This window comes from Talpa occidentalis, unplaced genomic scaffold, assembly GCF_014898055.3.
Source record: "Talpa occidentalis isolate TD23 unplaced genomic scaffold, MPIMG_talOcc4v2.1, whole genome shotgun sequence".
Lineage (NCBI taxonomy): Eukaryota > Metazoa > Chordata > Mammalia > Eulipotyphla > Talpidae > Talpa > Talpa occidentalis.
In genome coordinates, this window is record NW_026555331.1 from 54,489,028 (window position 1) to 54,509,677 (window position 20,650).

The following is a 20,650-nucleotide window of genomic DNA, read 5'->3' on the forward strand; positions in this document are numbered from 1 at the left end:
GGAAATAGCTGATTCTCTTGCTAGTTTTTCACACTTTCTGAATCCCTAAACAAATTGAAAAAATAGGATAAACATCAAAGGGATGAAATGTTGAAGGTGCCAAGAATTAGAGCAAATCTAGTTATAGAGGAAACTTGAATTATAGAATGTTAAGACAAGAATAAGTATGAAATGATGGGTAAGAGTCTAACTCTGTTCATTTTGTTTGGGGTAACCCATTTCACCTGTGTGCAGCTGAGACCACTAGTGAGCTAAAGAAAGACCCTCCAATGTTTTCACAGTGGCAGCAAAATGAAACTGCTGAGCAAAATAAAAAGCAACCTTCAAACAAGTTGTCGAGACGGTTTTTAAGTTCTTCCTGCTAGCTCAGTCTCTAAATAAGATCAGACTTGACATAAAGGTCCTAGTGGCTGGTTAAGTATTCTTCTAAATCATGTGATAATCATAACACATGAATAAATCTTCCTAGGTAGAAAATAGACTAAGGGAGTAACTATAAACTAACTAGTTCAAATAATTAGTCTAATCATGTAAGAAAATAAGTTTAATAAAAGCAGTCAAAATGTCTTTGGTCCTAATCATTATCATTATGGATTATTTATCCCTTTTATCACAAACCTAATGTCCAATTTTGAGGCTAGCCCATCAGTCCAGGAAAATCATCTCCACCAGAGGGATGGCCAGACAGGGCATGGGAAGGGACTGAGTAGCAGGAACTACTACATTTCTCTAGTGTACAAGGTGGCAGAGATTCCCCCAAGGCTGCTTCGTTGGCTCAGTGTCACAGACTACAGAGACTCAGCTGTGTTAACCTTTGGCCTCAGTTCCTTTCATGACCTCCGGCATGTCCTGATGTTATCTTAGACCAACTTCTAAACCCAGCCCAGCTTCCCAGTGATGACCCTGCTGCATTCCCTGTGCTCTTGATTAATGAGCACCATCAGTGTGCAGAGCCTTCTCCTGGGACTCTGGGACTGATGTCCAGATGAGCACTATGACACAGAGCAGAGTGAAGCAGAAAACCCCAAAGTCCCCAAGTAAGAGCTACTGATGGGATGGAAAATTTGTTAAAAGGATAGTGAGTATCTGATTTTGCAGGCATTGGATCTTGCATATTTCATGAAACAAATCTTGCTGTTAATGCTCACTGCATATATTCTGCACACATTCTTGTGATTAGTTTGATACAATAGCAGTTAGTGTTATAAGTGATTTTTTTTTTTAGGAAGGGTTTATTTTTTTTTTATTTATTTATTTATACAAGCACTGGGGGTACAGTCAGAAGCGCGGGAAGGTGAGAGAATTCACCAGAGCCAGAGCGAGGAGCAGAGCAGGCAGAGGGACTGAAGTACACTGCTGAGGGGAGCAGCGGGCGGCAGGAGAGGTCTGCGCGCCATGTGGGACCCTCCTCCGGTGGCCGGGGAGCAGCCAGGGATCGAACCGGTGCTGCAGAGGCTGCGGGCAGCTTCACAACCCAGCACTCAACCGCTGCGCCATGGGGGAGGCCCGTTATAAGTGATTTTATCCCAGTTTTGCCAACATAAAAACACAGTCAAAATCTGTGCCACTGATAAAGGATAGATAAGAATCCCAAGTTTTTCCTTACTTTGAAAATATCAGGCAGACAAGTCACAAATAGCACAAAGAGAAGTAAATGGAAAAGATTTGAACTTTCTGTGGTAATTGTGTTAGCACTTCCTTTTAATTTTTATGATGTATTAGCCATAGAATAGTCTCCAAAGAGAAACGGAAGAGGAAAGCACATAACCTTATCAAAAAATACAGGCAGCTAAATCCCTTCCCTTCAGCTATACTTTTTTAAAGCCTAATAGAAATATAATTACTCACCAACTTCTATTCTGAAGTTGGTAATGATGATAGTAGTAAACATATTTCCCTCCCTTTATGTCACAAATTCAGTGAATTGATGAAGTCCCACAAAAGGCTGCTTTTAAAATATCATTTCTAGAACCTGAAAAATAATTCAAGGCCAGAAACCAAGCTCCCAGACTCTAATAACACTAACACAAAAATCAAGGCCCCAGGATGCTGAGGAGAAAGGGAATATTTTCCATAGTCCTGAAGTGACCCTTCCCCTCCTCCAGTCTCTGGCAGTGGCTCCAATGACACTTTATGGGCCACAAAGAGACTACATCCAGCTGTCCATGCTTCTCAAGGGAGTTACTTCTATAAGGCCATCAGGGACACAGTACTACTGTCTGAGGAAGGGGGGAGGAAAGGATAGCTTGAAAGGTACACTCCACTCCTTACTCCTCCTGTTCCCTCTCAGGGAAAGATGTTAAATAAGTAAAAATTATGAAAGCACTTCATACCTCAGCTTTTAACTCTGGGGTTATCTAAGGTAATAGCAACAACACTGTCTTTAGATCTTGCTGTCAATTCAAGTTCTCCACCCTCTCACCCTAGTCTGCTAAAAGCTAAAGGACACTTCACTTCCAGCAGAAGTTTCTCAGCCAGTGATGATCTTGTCTCTAGAGCGGTGCTGGTTTCCCACCAATGATGAATTCTGACCTTGGCTGCAATTCCCACTGAACACCAAGTTGCTGGGCCCTGAAACCACATTGGCAAACATTCTATAAAATTAACTCCTCAATGGTATGACCATATAACAGAGTGGGGCAGCATAAATTTAGTTGGCACCTCCAAAAAAAATCCCATTATATGAAAATCAGTGGACTAAAAAAGAATTAACAAGTTAAAGAATTAACTAGGCAAAGCCTAAAATTTTAGAGTGCTTTATCTAATCTGTTCTATTAACTATAGTAGCAATATGTATGTGGGTTTAATTTCACCTCTGAATTATAATTATACTATGGAGTTAAACAAGACACCTGATTAGCACCTTCCTCTTGACTATTACCTGGTAAGGTTAAGAGTAATAAAGAAAAATTATTTTCAAATATTTTTAGGGACTTAGAAAAAGTGTTGTGACAGAAAGGAATGAATTTCAGCCTTTTCATCCTATATAAAATCTCAAAACAAATACAGATTTTTTTCCTTGTCTCTACTTCATTTATCTTCTTTGCCAGTTAGACTAGGTAACATAACATATATTTTGCCATTTGCCTTGTATCTCCTGGCTTAGGGTGGGAGGTTCATGAAAGCAAGATATATATTCTTGTATATATCCTCTCAATCAAAAATAGTAATTACTAGCACACAATAGGTGCTAAATTAATGTACCCAGAAACAGCAGGAATCAAAATATCTGAAGCCCATGATTTTTTGGGGGGAAAGTATCACAGAGAACAAATCATAATGCTCAGCATATTAAAAGTGTTATTTACATTGATCTGACACAAAAATTGCACTATGATGAAAATAACATTTTTCACAAATTAAGTGAGTTGGCTTTTGGAAATAAATTTTAAATTCCTTCTGATTCCATACTGTGTTAATTTTCATTCACAGATTATTTCATTTGGTCTTTATTTAAAAAAATCACTGTAGATTCTCTAAAACATATTAGGAACTAAAAGGAATTCTAAATGTCATAGAAGAATTGGAGTTTTGAATCCTGACAAGTTGGAAAAAACAATAGTTTGCTGGAAGACTATATAATGCAATATATTTTTGCAACTCTCTATTTTTCTTTAAATGCAACTCTCTATTTTTCTTTAAATCTAGTTAGCAAACCTTTTTTAGAAAGTTATTCAAATATACTGCCTGATTATCTGTATTTCACATCAATATTTGCTTATATCTTCATGCATTAAAGTGTCAAGTTCAAAACTATAGAGATATTCATGTTTAAAATTAAGAATCCATTCAAATATCCATTAAACTTCAAATTTGGGGTCTCCCTGTTGGCACAGGAGTTAAAATCTCAGTGTGATCAAGCTATGACCAGCCACTGCAACATGAGTTCGATCCCCAACTGGAGAGCTAACCCACATGGCACAGCAGACCTCTCCTGTCCTTCCCACTGTTCCCCTCAGCAGTGTATTTCAGTAGATCCACTCTGCTCCCCACTCTGTCTCTGGTGAATCCTCTCATCCCCTGCACCTCTGGCCTACACCCCAGTTCTTGAATGCATAAATAAATAAAATAAATCTTTTTTAAAAAACTTCAAATTTTCTGACTACCTAATTTATCATGTCCTTTATAATTAAGTAAAACTTACTTAAAGACTAAAAAAAAAAAAAATCCAGAGTATTTGCAACCCACAGAAAATTTCAGCATAAAATGAAGATATATTAAGAACTTTTAATTCACTGAAAAATACATAGAAAAAATGTCAACTTCTTATAATTTAATTGAAAGCTATACTCAACTATCCATAACATGATTTCCTTTTGGATTCTAACATTGCACAGTTATTCTACTTATCTTTGCTAGAAACTGAGGGAAATGTCCCAATCAATATAACGTGTCCTATTAATCAAACATCTTTCAGTGACTACCAGATGCCACCTTCTCTCCCTCATCTTTCCTATCCAAAGAAGTAGATCTAGTGAACAGAATACTTGCAGAAATTGGGCCTCCCTGGTGGCACATGCAGTTGAGTAACGGAATGTGAAGCTGTCCGCAGCCTCTGCAGCGCGGGTTCGATCCCAGACAGAAGGGGAGAAACCCACATGATGCAGCAGACCTCTCCTGTAGTGCCCGCTGCTCCCCTCAGCAGTGTATTTCAGTCAGTCTGCCTGTTCTGTTCCCTGCTCTGTCTCTGGTGAATCCTCTCACCCTCCCACGCATCTGGTCTGTACCCCAGTTCTGGTATAAATGAATAAATCTTTTTAAAAAAATAAAAAAAATACTTGCAGAAATTAACTTCACTTGTTAAATTACATTAATGTTTTTACCAATGCAATCTATACAATATCCATTGAATGAAAAGCAATGCACACATCCTGGAACATTAATACGTGTGTGTGTGTGTGTGTGTGTGTGTGTATTTAACACACAAAACCAAGAGTCCAAATCTGTTCTGAAATGCTATGTAAATAAGTACACAGATATTCAAAATGATACAAGGATCATTAAATTAAACTGAAAATAGTTTCCATAATGAATATGTTAACTGATAACCAACATGACAACAGGAGAATAAAGCTTTGTCGTTTTTTGAAGGGTTTGTTGTGTTTTTGCATTTCTGTAAGGGAAACTCCTGACTTCTGGGTAATCTTTGGCTCCTGAGTGCTTGCCTGGCTCTGACCCCTGTCTTAGATTGACCATGAGCTCCAGTTGCTCTCTAGCTTTTGCCGGTTTGCCTGAAATGAACTACTGTTCCTTCCTGACTTCTAGCTCTGTGTACTTCTGGAGTCAACAAGTTCTGTGTCCCAAAATCTGCCTTGATTTTCCTATCCCTGATTAATCACACAGTTTCTACAATCCAGAAATGCCCATGCTGGTGACTCGCCAGCAAAACGTCTTAGAATAGCTGTACAGTGGACCTAAGCAGAATCCCACCTCCCACTGAGGAATTTACCAGAGTGTCCTCAGTGTGTGTTAATGACATAAGCCCTGAAGGTCGTTGTGAGTTGTACGTAAGAAATGATGATTTCCATGTTAGCTTAGAGATAATATATTACAGAAAATATATTGAAAATATATTATAGTTTGTCAGTTTGTTAATAATGGTCATAAATCAATGAGAAGTTGGAGGCAAGGTATAAATCTTAAAAGAAGATGATTTTGTGACAGTTAAATAGTGATGTATTTCCCAGGCCCACTTTTATAGGATACAGACAACACCCTTCATGTTAGCTTAGAGCATTTTTTGGAGACTTTAGAAAAATGTAAAAGTTACACAAAATCTCCAAATGCCCCAAAGTCTTCCTGAAATGAAACCCAATTTTGGAGGGAAGGGAATCCTAGAGAGCTCTTACAAACATACAAAATATAAATATTAGAGGGAGGTCTATGTGTATTTCTCTGGGCAGTGGTATAATATGTAGAATTATTCTACGTAAAATTTTAGAAGAAAATAATCCAAATTATATTTCAAGCATAATAGGTTCTCAGAGTAAAGGAATCCCAGAATTAATGTAAATTTATTTTCTGAGAACACAATTTTAAAATATCACTGGGACTTAAAAATACTGAGCCTCATTATTTACTTTATATAGAATATAACTCTATAGTATAAACTCCCCAAGTTTCAGCTGTGCGCATAGGTACCCCACTAGACACCACATCCCCAGTATCCCTTTCAACTGGCTCTGCCATCTTACAAAGTTCTAGCCAGAGATGAGAATGAAAGCAATGTGTGTAATCTGTATCCCATCTTCTGCGCCCTAGGGGCTGGAATATGAAAGGGCTCCTGGTAAGTCAGCTTCAACCATATAGACAAGAACACCTTAGTGTATGGGTTCCCCAACCTATTCTGCACACGGGGACCACATGGAGAAGATACATAAAATACTGATGCCTGGCTCTCTATCCTACAGGCTCTGATTTAACTAGCCCTAAGGGATGATGGGGCAGTTAGCTAGAAGGTTCTGGAGTCTCTGAATGACCTGATGAAGCTAACTGCTTACTCCCCTGGAATACTATTGGGCAATAGTATTGAAGGTTAAATAACCAGAGCATCAAGAAAGGAAACAAAAAAGACTATGTTGATTACATACAGCTTGCATAGTCACAAACAATCTTTCTGTGTTGTGTAAACTGTTAATTTAGCCTCCGTTAAAGCAGTTAAACAAATATCCTTATAAATATACAAACACAAAATTCTGATCTGCAGATAAGAACATGTAAGTAAAGATTAAAATACTGTTCTTTTCCTAAAGAAAAAAAGTAAACTATACCAATAGCAAAATAGAAAGAGAAGGGTTTTAGCATAAAGTGGAGCTATCATTGATGAATTATGGAAGATTCAATAAAGAAAAAGAAAATAAGATTATTCAGCTTAACAAGACAAATGCAGGAAATATATTATAGTTTGTCAGTTTGTTAATAATTTTCATAAATCAGGGCCTCCCCTGGTAGCGCAGCTGTTGAGCCCTGGGCTACGAAGCTGCCCGCACCCTCTGCAGCGCCAGATGGATCCCCGGCCACTGGTGAGGGTCCCACATGGCACACAGACCTCTCCTGCCACACCCGCTGCTCCCCTCAGCAGTGTATTTCGTCAGTCTGCCTGTTCTGTTCCCCACTCTGGCTCTGGTGAATTCTCTCACCCTCCCGCGCTTCTGACTGTACCCAGTGCTTGTATAAATAAATAAATAAATCTTTTTTTTTAATAGATAAATAAATAAAAGAAATAATTTGCATAAATCAATGAGAAGTTGGAAGCAAGGTATAAATCTTAAAAGAAGATGATTTTGTGACAGTTAAATAGTGATGTATTTCCCAGGCCTACTTTTATACAGACAACACCCTTCAATAAAGAAATGGACTCCTTGAACCTCCCTGGTGGTGCAAGGGGTTAAGTGTCAGCACTATGAAGCTGTCTGCAACCACTGCAGCATGAGTTCAATCCCTGGCCAAGGAACTGACCCACATAATACAGCAGACCTCTCCGGTCTCGCCCTCTGCTCCCCTCAGCAGTGTATTTCAATCAATCTGCCTGTTCTGCTTCCCACTCTGTCTCTGGAGAATCCTCTCACCACCACCCCAACCTCTGGCCTGTACCCTTGCTCTTGTATGCATAAATAAATAAAATTTAAAAATTAAAAAAAAAAGAAATGGACTCCTTTTATTTTGTTTTTCTGTCATTTTCAATACATGAATTCCATTTCATGGTTCAAAAACAGTTGCCCAAGTACCTGCCATCACATCATCATACCAGCCGGAGAAAAGGGGGAAAGGAAAATAAACAGTGCATACTCCTGTGTTGTAAAGGTACAATTTAGAAGTTACTTGTACCGTTTGTCACATCCACTGTTTAGAAACTATTCATATAACCACATTTAACTGCACGGGAGGCTGGGGAATGTAGTCTTAAACTGAACAATCATGTACTGAGCTAAAACATTTATCACGCTAATTAAAAAAAGAATATTGGATATTGGGGACAATTGGAAGTCTTTGCCAGAAGTCTCTGTATTAAGAAATAGAAAACAAAAACTAAGAAAAAGTTGTAATTAGAATACTTTGTTAAAATGTAAAATATATAAATACAAAGATATTTCTGATAATATATAAATATATATTAAAGTTATTCAAAGTCAAACACAATGCAGATATACAGTGTTAAAAAGAAAAAAAAAACCCTTCATTCCCATAATTTCACCTGTGGAAAAATAATGAATTATTAAACTTGGGGTATATGGGTATGGAACTTACATTTAGGTGAATTAATAGAGTAGAATAATGTCTTTTCATTGCCCTTCTCTTAGTGCGACTGGCAAATAAAATTTTGGAATGAGAAATATCATTTCTGGAATTTCAATATTTCTTTCTTTGGGGCAATAACTTTAAATAAGAAAAAAACTAGAATTCCAAGGGAGCCTGAAAGCAAAGCCAAGTTGAGGCATTACAAGGCATCAAAGGAAAACATCAACATTTCTTGCACAATCCCTTAAAATGTGTTACAGTCCATAAAGAGTCTCCTAGTGGCATGAAGGCAACTTAAAAAGATAACTAAAATAACAAAAATAGCAAAGCAAAGTAAAACATAGACACCAACCCTTCTTTTCCTCAGAGAAACAAAGTTTTAAAATGAATAAAATTATTCACCCATTGCAATTCCATATCGCTAAATTTTTACTACAAACCCAGAAAATACTTATATATTAGTATTCTAAATTTAAACAGTGGAAATCATTTCTTAAGCATTGTACCACTTAATCTTTTCAAATGAACGGCTTGCTTTTTAATGGAAAATATGCATTTTGCATTAATAACAGAACATAATGTCCTTGGCTTAGATAGTCTCATATAAAACAGGTCCCTTTTTCGTACACTATGCTTTACTACATGGCAAGGCTCGAGAATACAACAATTTATTTAAGAATCAAAGTATGACATCATCTACAGAAATTAGAAATGTTCAAATATCAAATCTCAATGTAATTGTCAATTTTCTTAAAATTACAATTATTGAGCTCCTGAATCAAATGCAATGATGTGTAAGAATGGAAAAGAAAGTAAAAAATACATTTTCATTAGACGAGTAAGGATTTGAATGAGTGTGTTCATAATCCCAACCACACTTCAAAAAAAAAAAAAGATTTATTTATTTGTTTGTTTGTTTGTTTATTTATGCATACAAGAACTGGGATACAGGTCAGAGGTCTGGGGGGTGAGAGGATTCACCAGAGACAGAGTGGGGAAGAGAACAGGCAGATCTACTGAAATACACTGGCTGAGGGGAGCAGTGGGCAAGTCAGGAGAGGTCTGCTGAGCCATGTGGGATGTTCCCTGGCTGGCCAGGGATCGAACTCATGCTGAAGTGGCTGCGGACAGCTTCATAGGTTGCGTCTTAACCCCTTGCACCACCAGAGAGGCCCCCAACCACACTTTTAAGTGTGACCCAGAAACACTTTCAATCAAAGAAGTATTTACTGAAGGATGCTTTTCCTGAATTTTTGATTATTTGAGGCAAACAGAAAGTCATAAATCAAGGAAATCTTGATTTTAATGTAACTATGTAACTTTAGTAAGTCCAGAATAATTAAAACCCATCTATTTTTAAAACAAATATTATACATAAGATTTTTTTTAAGAATGGGTGCCTCCCTAGGGGCACAGGAGTTAAAGTCTCAGCACTATCAAGCTATCACCAGCCACTGTGGCATGAGTTCGATCTTTGGCCAGGGAGCTAACCCACATATGGCGCAGCAGACCTCCCGCCTTGCCCTCTGTGCCCTTCAGCAGTGTATTTCAGTAGATCCGCCTATTCTGCTCCCCACTCTGTCTCTGGTGAATCCTCTCACCCCCACCCCAACATCTCCAGTTCTTTTATGCATAAATAAAAATAAATCTTAAAAAAAATTTTAAGAATGAATATAAACAAACCAACTATTTTTAGGTCAAACTAACTGTATTCAAAACTCAAACATCTCTTTCCCTTTGGTTCACCTCACCTCCTTCCAACATCCCTGGGTAACATCACCCTTTATGTTAACCTATCTCTTCCCTTGCATTTGCTGCCAAACTTCTTATTAACCATCTCTATGGCTCTTCACCTCCTCAACTTCCACTCATATAGCTCTTTCTTAGATGTCTACTCATACACATTACTCAAGCTAAAACCCCAATGACATGGTTATTTGCCAAATCCAGTGCCCTCCTCAGTCTTCACACTACCTACTTTAAAGAAACCTTTCTTCTGGTAACTAAATCCTTCCTTCCTTTCAAAAGATCACACTCTCCTGGTTCTTTGTTTCAATCCTTTAAGGATTCAGCCCAAGTCATCCACGTACTCTACTCTCTCTCTCTGACCTTCACGGATTGGCTTTCCAACACTATTCCCTTGGTCTATACATTTTCTTCCTCAAATTGTTCCCATTTTGGGCCTCCCTGGTGGCGCAAGGGGTTAAGCACAGCACTGTGAAGCTATCCGCAGCCTCTGCAGCACGAGTTTGATCCCCGGCCAGCCAGGGAGCTACCCACATGGCACAGCAGACCTCTCCTGACTCGCCCACTGCTCCCCTCAGCAGTGTATTTCAGTCAGTCTGCCTGTTCTGTTCACTACTCTGTCTCTGGTGAATCCTCTCATCCCACTGCACCTCTGTCCTATACCCCAGTTCTTATATGCATAAATAAATAAATCTTTAAAAAAATTGCTCCCATTTTGTCGTTAACATAAAAGATTCATTTTTAGATTAGTTTCTGGCTTCAACATAAAAGATTAGTTTTTAGATTTCAAACTTTTGCCCCAAATTCCTCCTTAATTTCCACATTCCTATCTTCAAGAGTCACAGAATTTTCAACTCAGCATGTCCAAAACCAAATTCACTTTCCTCCTATTCCAGTTCTGTTGTGTCCTTTGTTTTCCTTTTCTCTATTAATGACACTACACATTTTGTCTTCAAACAAGACCTAAGCACCATCCCCATGGTCTCCATTCTACTTAAACCCCCACTTGTGTGTGAACACAAATACTAAGGGTACTAGAAATGTCTCATAGTCATTGGTGTTTGTGCTTCGGTATGAATTTTGTTTTGTTTTGCTCTTTCTTTTCTCCTTTACCTTAGATCAGACATTCCATATTTCTTAACCATTGTATTGGACCAATACAATGGTAGAAATGCCTATTGGCCAACCAGAATCCAATCTTTGTTCCTCAACTCTGTTAACAGAATTCTCATACTAAGAAACAAAACTACTCTCGATAGATACTATTCGTATATAATAAGGTATAATTATGTATACAAAAGACCTATTCCTCTGTGTAGGGAGTAGGCTTGGCCATATGATTAATACTCCAAAAGTCAGAATTATGAAAGAACCCCATTAAGTTCATGGAACATTGACCATAGAGGTCAAGACATCATAAGGGCAGCTTCTGAGGTCAGCCTCATGTATATATTTGCAGACTAATGACCAGAAAACAACAAACCCCAGGCAAAGGGTAACCACTTGGCCCAGGAGTAATGCCCAGCCAGCGGGATCAAATCAGAACTGTTTCCAGAGTTGAGGATAAAATTAGAGCAGGGTCTGCCGACCCAGAGGGCAAGCTCACTTTGGTAGGCACAGCAATCTGCACTGCACCAGCTAAACTACGTTTACGTCTCATGCAGTCTCATGGCCTGTGCTCGCCTTTAACTTTTTGAATGTTATGACCTGTCCTCGATGGAGAGCATGGAAAGGGCTTCTCTATATGCCATGTGGGGCACTTGAAGAAGCCCTGTGTGCAGAGGGCAGGGGAGGTGGCAGAAATACTGAATGAGAAGGAATCACAAGGTGAGTAAGATTCAGGGAATCCTGACCTGGAAACTTCCATCATGGGACATCCCCTTTCCAGAGTCAACCTTCACCATCCCAGACTAGTTTGCTCATTAGAGCAAACATGTCCTCAAAATTAATTCCCCATGGCCTTTAAGTGAAGTCAGAATTCTTAAGAATGGAATCTTTCTCAACGTTATTGAAATTATCACATCTATTACCAATACCCAAAGAGCATACAGAACTTTTTTGCTCCATAAGTGAAGAATGTGGTAGCACTCCCAACACTCTGTGATCACACTCAACAAGCTGTTCTTTCTAGATGAATAACCCTCTTCCCACACTGACACATTCCTCCTTATCCTTCAGGGATCAGCTCCATTATCACCTCTTCCCAAAGCCTAAGGAGTCTCTGATGCCTCCATGCCAGTTGGCTAATTACTCTGCCCTTGCACCTCCACATGGAATAGTGATAATTTATATACTAAGGGTTAGGGTTTCTATATATGAATTTTGAAAGGACACAGTTGAGTCCATAATGTAAGCCAAGACATAATGTGTTAAATCAATTAATCTTTGCTTGGAAAGTTATATCATGATTAAAAGAAGTTGTTTTCAGATTTATTCAAACTGTTCTGTTGCTTTGCCTTATTTTCCTGTTTGTTTTCTTGAGCACCTGCTATTTACAAAGCATTGTGTTTAGGCCAAGAAAAGTGTACATAGGAAGTAAATGCACTGTCCCTATTCTCTTGGAGTTTACCATCTAGATAAGTTGTTTTCCTAACAGCTTTAGGAAAACTCTAATCAGAAGGCTGGGCTATTCTATGAGAAGCCAGGATGGAGAGCTCCCTCAATTCAGCTTCCTCTCACCCCTGTGAGGACCCTGAGGCTAAATTGCAGAACTTTGGAGATCCAAGGAGCATCATTTAAAGAGCCAAGACTCAAATTAAGCCAAATCAGATACTGAATATGCAACTGTTATTGCAAACTGTAGAGTGTCATAGGAATGATAGTTGCCGCAACATACAATTCAGTTTTCTCACTCTCTTGAAGTCTACTGAACATTATAGGAATACCACGGGAAGAGCTGCCCTGGCAGTCATGGGGTGAAAGCAAAGAAGAGACTCAAATAGCAAAAGGGTAAAGGAAACTATAAGCAAGACAAAAATTATATACTAGTTATCAACAATGTGTGTGACTCTGTGTTAACAACTGTGGCATCAAAGGAAAAAGCAGTACCTACAGGGTCCTGCTGAGAGTCTGACACCAAGCTGAGCCCAATGCATACATCTTCTCATCCTTCCAGAAATCCTGAGAAATGACACTGTTCTCCCACTTTACAGATGAAGAAAATAGGGCTTGAAATGTTTAAGAAAGGGTCCAAATTTGCAGAGTAGATTAGAGACAGGACTAGCCTGGACAGGTAACAATTTCAAATTTTTTTAAGATAAGACTTGCAGCTCAAAGATTTTGTCTTAATGTGCCTACACATTTATTTGAAATAACCATGTTTCCTGATTCATCCAGACCACTCACAGTTTATACCTGTTCCCCAGTGTGATTACAAAGAGCTTTTCCTTTCCTTCTCAGAGATATCCCAGTTTAGTCCAAAAAAGTAGACGGTCATCCTGCCTCAGTGCCACTTGCCACACTGAAACAATCAACTTACCAGGCCTGTTGCAAAACGAAAATGGGAAGCCTTTTGTTCAAAAAAGCAGGGGGAAAAGTGCTATCAAAGGTACTTAATTATAAAGCTTTTTCCTTAAATTTATCTGCTTTACTTATACTCAATTATCCCATTGTACTCCACACAAGCCCGAACATAAAATCAGCAGAAATTTCAAGACAGTCATAGCAGAGCATTAAACCAAGCTGGAGGTCCTTGTGAGTAAAAAGCCATATGTGACTGCACAGGATGCTCACCCAGGAAGCCCACCCTGATCTGCCCTTTCTCCAGGCACTCAAATGGGTTTTGTGAAATCATGGTGATCTTGCCAAGCCCTGTGACTGGGTTGCAAACAGGAAACCAGTTACCATCTACTATTGTGCAGACTTTAGACAATAAATACTGGATGTTAGGTGCACAGAATAATTCTGTATAAGAAATGATTTACAGCATTTCTAATAAACCACAGATTTTCACTTCCCAAGCAAAATAAGAACATAAGTTCAATCAAATTCTGTCACTCTCTGCCATTTTTTTCTAACCTAAAAATAATTAATCCAGATATGAGATAATCCTATTCATAATAGCAAATGAAATTTAAAATACAATGAATTGAAACATTTGCTACAAAATCTTTAATGCCACAAGTCTTAATTTAAAATATGTTTCTGTTTTAAATGTCGGTACTATACACTTAATTTAAAATGTTTGCTACATAAATTTATGGGTGCTTCAGCAAAACTTAAGTTAATTTCTACCTGGGTGAAACTTAATTGCCTACTATCCATACAGAAAAAATCCAAGAAAAACAAAAACAGAATTCTTAAGGATGATTACAAAGTGTCTTTAAAAATGGAATGGGATGTTAAAGGGTGGATCAATATACTCATTCATTCATTCATTCACTGATGAACAGACAGTTGAGGAAACTGTGCCCCTGACCTCAAGGAGCTTACAGTCTAATAGAATGAGACAAGTATAAACAAATGTCTAAGCTACCTTTGGCTCTAAGGAAGTAACTACAGGAACCACTGGGTACAAAGCAGTGAGTGCTCTGGCCTGGGGTGAGTGAAGGAGGGCAAGGGTTCATGAAAGGTCTCCTGAAGGACATGAACTGAGCTTTGAAAGCCCAGTAGGAATGCACAGGAAGATAAGGGGTAGGGAGGAGTGACAAAGAGGTCTGAAAAGGCATGGCACCCCATGCGACAACCAACCCATCCTAAATGACTGCAACAAGTTTAAAGGGTAGCAGTTTGGGCCTCCCCGGTGGCACAGCGGTTAGGCGCTGGGTTGCGAAGCTGCCCGCAGCCTCTGCGGCGCCGGTTCGATCCCCGGCTGCTCCCCGGCCACCAGAGGAGGGTCCCACATGGCGTGCAGACCTCTCCTGCCGCCCGCTGCTCCCCTCAGCAGTGTACTTCGGTCCTTCTGCCTGCTCTGCTCCCTGCTCTGGCTCTGGTGAATTCTCTCACCCTCCCGCGCTTCTGACTGTACCCAGTGCATGTATAAACAAAACAAACAAACAAATAAATAAATAAAGCATGCCTCTATTTAAAAAAAAAAAAAAAAAAAAAAAAAAAAAAAAAAAAAAAAAAAAAAAAAAAGGGTAGCAGTTTGTTACAACTAGAATGAAGGTGCACAAGATTGATATGCTATGGTAGAGAGAAAAGGGGCAATATGGGGTGAGGAAGGGTACATTCTGCTTCTAAGGCCAAAGGCTTGAAATAAGGACAAAAAGGAATCCAAAGTATAAAAGATCTTAGTTAAGTCATGTGACAATTTAATCAGAGGAAATAATACCTTTTTTTTTTTTTTGAGTATTTATGGGTCTGTAAGTAAAAACATGTTTTTGGTAAAACTAAAAATATGTTTTCTATCTCTTCCGCCTCTTCCTAATTAAGATAAGAATTATCGTTCATCCATGTTAATAGTTTGAAGCATGACAGAAAACTAAAACAATGACTAATATAACAAATATTTAAATTTGACTTAGAATGCACTATCAAATTTTTTCAGGAAATTTATCACTCATTGAATGCTATACTTTATTTTTTAAAAATAACTTTTATTGTTTGTCTTCATTTCCGATTGTTCCCTTAGGATGAACTCCTAGAAGAAGAATTGCCAGGCCAAACAGCTTAAATATATTTAAAGCTTTTGCTACAAAACAACTTAGGCCAATATTAAAAGTGGATTGATGGCATCCATTGAAAGTGACCAAGTAAAATACATGGGGATTAAATGTTGCTCCAACAAAATATCAAAAATAAAAAAAAACTAATTATGTATTTATAGGTAGATTTTTTACTTTGAATGGTTGTAACATTGAAAAGAAGTCAGGGTAAAATTTTGTCTAGGATGACATCCAGACAAATTAGTGCCTTTGGGTGTGTATGAACATATGTGTACACAAATAGTGGTGTAAAAAAGGAAAAGTAGAAGAAATTTCTGAATAAAATAAGAAGAATGAAATCATAAAATGATTTACTTATAAACAGGGAAAACTATTTTATACCTGCCATAATTTCTTACCTAACTTTATATGGTAATAAAAAAAACTAGTGCTTTAAATAAGATCCACAAAGTGTGTTTTAAAGTAAATTAGGTTAACCTCTGAATTAGCACTCTACACAGTACTTTTATATATATATATCACCAGAAAGGAGTAACTAATGCAATTTAAGAAATGACTCAGATTCTGCAAAAGTCAAAGAACTCTGTCACCAACAAAGTTTGGTGACAGCCAAATTTGAAGCTATTGAAAGTCAAATCTCCTTAGAAACGATTTTTTTTTTTTTACACTGCTGCATGGGAAGTGTACAACAATTCTATTTGTCACCAATTACTGGTATGCTCTCAAATATCCCTTTACCTTCAAAGCATATGGTCCCTGGAGTTCAAGAACACTGATTATAATTTGAGAAGTCAACCAAAAGCCAACCTGTGTATCCTTTCAGACATTTCTTTCCTTCTTGCTATAACCAAGAAGTGAATTTCCTCTCTCATTATTATAAGCAGAAAATTTATATCTTTCAGAAAACTGAGCAGGAAGTTTGACCTCTGAAACATTTCCCTTCAGACCAAGGGGGTATGTATGCATCGCGGGGGTGGAAGGAGATTAGAGTCTTGATTGAGATTGCAAAGACTACAGCAACTCAGTCTTTAAGTGATGCTCTCTCCAGGTCATCTGGGTGGAGAAGAGCCAATCTCAAACTCTTCGCCTGTGCTGACTCGAATTCCACTTTTGAATGATATTTCAGTTTCCTTCACTCAATTTTACCCCTGCTGGCCCTAAAATGAATGAAACGTTATCAATGCAGATTTCCAGCGGGTCAATCTGAAACAAAGTTCCTGCCAGTTCTGGGAAATCTTGAGATTGTTTGACAAGAGTCTTCTTATACCGTTCTCAAGCTGAGCAGGGGATCCAGGATCTGAGCTGGGGACATATTTAAACCAGGGGGTAAGGAAGGAGACTGCAGGACTAGGATGGAGTGAGCTCCACATGTGGCTTTAATATCCAACAGCTGCTAGAGATCATAACCCCGCTGCTCTTTCTGTACCCTCCACCAGAATCCTGTTTCATAGATTATTATAACTAAAAAGACATCACTGCCATGTAATTTGAATAATGAGCTCAAGCTCCAGAAGAATCAAGGAAACAAACAAACAAACAAAATTAACCCAATGTACCCGAGAGAGCAGACTGACTTCAAGTCAAAGCTCAAAACAAAATCCCCGGGGAGGAAGAGAAGGGGGTAAATTAGACAAAGCAATGCAGCGGGCTGGGGAGGTGGGTAAAGAAAAGTGAGGAAAGATGGTGCAGGAGGGATTCCCTGGACTACAGCCTCCCATTCGAGCCAACTTTTCCAACACAGCTCCCCAAGACCGTGGCGACTCAGTTCGTCCCAAGGCACGGAAAAATCACCGCGGGGGTCAACTCGCGCGCATTCGGGTGCCGGCTACGCCAGAGCCGATTCTCCGGTCCCCGCACAGACAATGCCGCGCGCGCTTCCCGCGCCCGCCCGCGCCCGCCCGCGCCCTGCGCCCCGCGCCCCGCGCAGCTCCGCCGCTCCCGGCGTCGCCGGGCGGGGACACTCACCGACACCAGGAACTCGAGCGTGCCCACATAGTCCCGCTCGGTCTTCTGGAGCTCGCTGAGCACGCACACGCGCAGGCGGAGCTGTTTCTCCAGGTCCTTGGCGCTCTCGTCGCTCATGGTGGCGGCGGGATGCGGGGCTGGCAGGCCGCGCTACGCGCTCCCGCTGCTGCCCCGGCGCGGGCGCGAGGAAGGAAAGTTGCTGCCTCCGCAAAGTCCGAGCAGGGACGGGGCACTTTACATGCTGGGGAGAGGCTGGGCGGGCAGCACCCTCGGGAACTCCAGCGCAGGAGGCGCGGGGATCAGCGGAGCAAAGTCCCGAGAGATTGGTCTACGGCCCGGGACCTGCGCGTCCCGCCCCGCTGCCCTGGCCTCACTCTGCCGGGGCTGGAGGGAAGGCGGCTCCGGCAGCCACAGCGGTGACTTGGACATTAATCAAATGCTTTGTATCCATGTGACTCCGACCCTTTACCCTTCGCCAAATCTCAGGAAAAAGGAAACACAGCCCTGGGGAAGTGTGTTGCGTGCCAGCTAACCAAACACACACACACACACACACGCACGCACGCGCGCGCGCGCACACACACACACACACACACACACACACACACACACACACACGACAGCGCCTGAGATGGAACTAATTGGAGATTCCCAAACCTAATAGGACTTACTCCAAGACACAGGCGATGTTTGCTCCTATGATTCCCACCTATTGTTTAGTTTTAATGTGTTTTGTACAAATCCTGAAAGCAAAGAAACAAGTCCCCACGGTTACATAACTGGATGGGAACAAAAACAACCATGGTATTGACCCTCCTGTCTTTGAAAAGAAACACATTGATTTGGGGTTTTATTCACACACAAAGTAGGTTTGCTTTTAAAATCCCCCAACCGAGAATATTTCACAGGGCCTATCCTCCCCTGCCTGCACTCGAAAAGTTAATTAGCATAATAAATGAGACACTATGGGAAAGTGACAGCCCTGGTTCATACAATAAACTCCAGATACAATAAGCATCACCATTGCACTGTGCTGTTTTGGTGGAAGACCCTTTGCATGTCTACAACTTTTTTCCCCCAACATCCAGATAATATGTAAATTCAAACAATGGCAAGAATATTTGTGCCAGTTTTGGTCCTAAGAACTGCTATAATTGAAGACACTACCATTATTTGAAAAGACAAAGTTTTTATTGTGTGTTCATCAAAAGATATGCGTAAATGCAGGTGTAGATATATAGGTTAGATATTCTTAGGACTTGAAAATGGAGAAAGAAAAGACGTCATGATTTTATGTTTATGTTTATTGTTATTTCTTACTTGAAAACAAGAGACGGGACCTAATGAGCACTGAATATTTCCAATTAATTTAACCAACAAGCTAAAGAATCGGGGGTGGGGTGTGTGTGTGTATAGTTGCATATATGTTATTCATGTATATTTCAGAGTCTTTTTTTTCCTGAGAAAAATTTTAACAAACATAAACCAAAGATATTAAAAGTAACTGAAGGGGGCCTCCCCGGTGGCTCAGCAGTTGAGCGCTGGGTTGCGAAGCTGCCCGCAGCCTCTGCAGCGCCGGTTGGATCCCCCGCCTCCTGCGAGGGTCCCACATGAAGCATAGACCTCCCCTGCTGCCCGCTGCTCCCCTCAGCAGCGTACTTCGTCAGTCTGCCTGCTCTGCTCTCCGCTCTGACTCCGGTGAATTCTCTCACCCTCCTGCACTTCTGACTGTGCCCAGTGCTTGTATAAATAAGTAAATAAAAAAATCTTAAAAAAAAAAGTAACTGAAGTGAAATGGGTTTGATGTATGAAAATAGCATGTTAATTTGTTCCAACAGTTGAAAGCATTAGCAAAACTTTAAAAATTAAAAATGCTTTCTACATTATTTACATTAAAATAATTATCAGTTTTCCAGATGATGTAGTTTCAAAGCATGATTTATGATGAATCACTAAAACCTTCTATGATAAGAGTAAAAGGGACCATACTTTTTCTTATGGGAAGTTTCTAAAAGATATGTGAGTAGCTGATGGACAAGATACAATTTTTCACTCTCTTTTGTCAGCAGCTATCTAAAACTAACAAAAGACCAATAAGTAAATTGTTTCACACCCTGTGGCAAAAGAACAAAGGGCAAGGCACATTAAAGAGCAGACCTCACAGCCCCGAGTAAACAAAAAACAAAAGAAACAAATGGAAAGACATAGGAAACATATAAAGGAATAAGTAGAAGAATCAAAAAGGAATGAACTTTTACACAATGTACCACAGGAAGCAAGGAATGAATGAATGCATTTCCTCCTTCTTAGTTCTGCTCCCTTCTGCAATGTAAAAAGTAGGTAAATAAATCATACTTTCCACCAGGTGCTGTCCTAGATAAATATTTGTCTTACCATTTGTTCCCAACTGGGGAATTGCATACGCAATTTCTGTCTATCAAAAAAAAAAAAAATGAACCTATAGTTCATTGAGAGCCTCAAACTCACCTCTGAGAGCAATATATTGAACTTGAATCACCAATGATTCAATGATGGGCATTTGGCCCACCCAAAGCAAAAGCCCCAATTCCACAACAAGTCCTGAGGACTAATTTATAGATAGCTCAGTGCTAGGGCCTGAAAACCACTGAGACCCTGATCCCTAGGCCAATAGTTCTCAAGGTGGGTCACATTACACCCCCCACCCCACAACGAAATCTTATTAAAAAGTGCTTCCAGGGACCCATCCTCCACTTATTGAATGAGAACCTCAGAGATGTAAATCCTAAACTTTTTTGACAAGGTCCTCAAATTAGTGTTAAGGCACCTAAACATTTGGGAGCCAACATTCTGAATTTACATTTGAGTAGAATCAAGCATCACAAGTCTAAGAAGCTCTATTGAAAGGCAAATTGCAATGAATGCTTTGCAAAAGAAAAAAAAATGTGCAAAGGAAACTAACAAGAAAAAAATTTATTTTAATTGTGCAGATTCAGAAACCTCTCAGAAATGTCATGTAGAAATTATTATGATATTAATAGATTCTGCCCACTCTTCTGCTCCTCCATCTACTCCTCAATATCATTTATAATTAATGAACAGCTTCAGGACGCCAA

At 39.6% G+C, this 20,650-nt stretch overlaps 1 protein-coding gene across 1 annotated transcript in view; it reads right to left on the reverse strand.

The window, feature by feature from the left end:
- The window catches only part of PREX2 (phosphatidylinositol-3,4,5-trisphosphate dependent Rac exchange factor 2), a 261,162-nt gene extending 243,073 nt beyond the window's left edge, over positions 1-18,089 (reverse strand). The window contains exon 1 of the mRNA XM_037505649.2: positions 17,556-18,089. Within this exon, the coding sequence (XP_037361546.1) occupies positions 17,556-17,672 (117 nt within the window). The 5' untranslated portion in view covers positions 17,673-18,089. The remainder of the gene's footprint in view (positions 1-17,555) is intronic.
- Between the last annotated feature and the right edge of the window lie 2,561 nt (positions 18,090-20,650).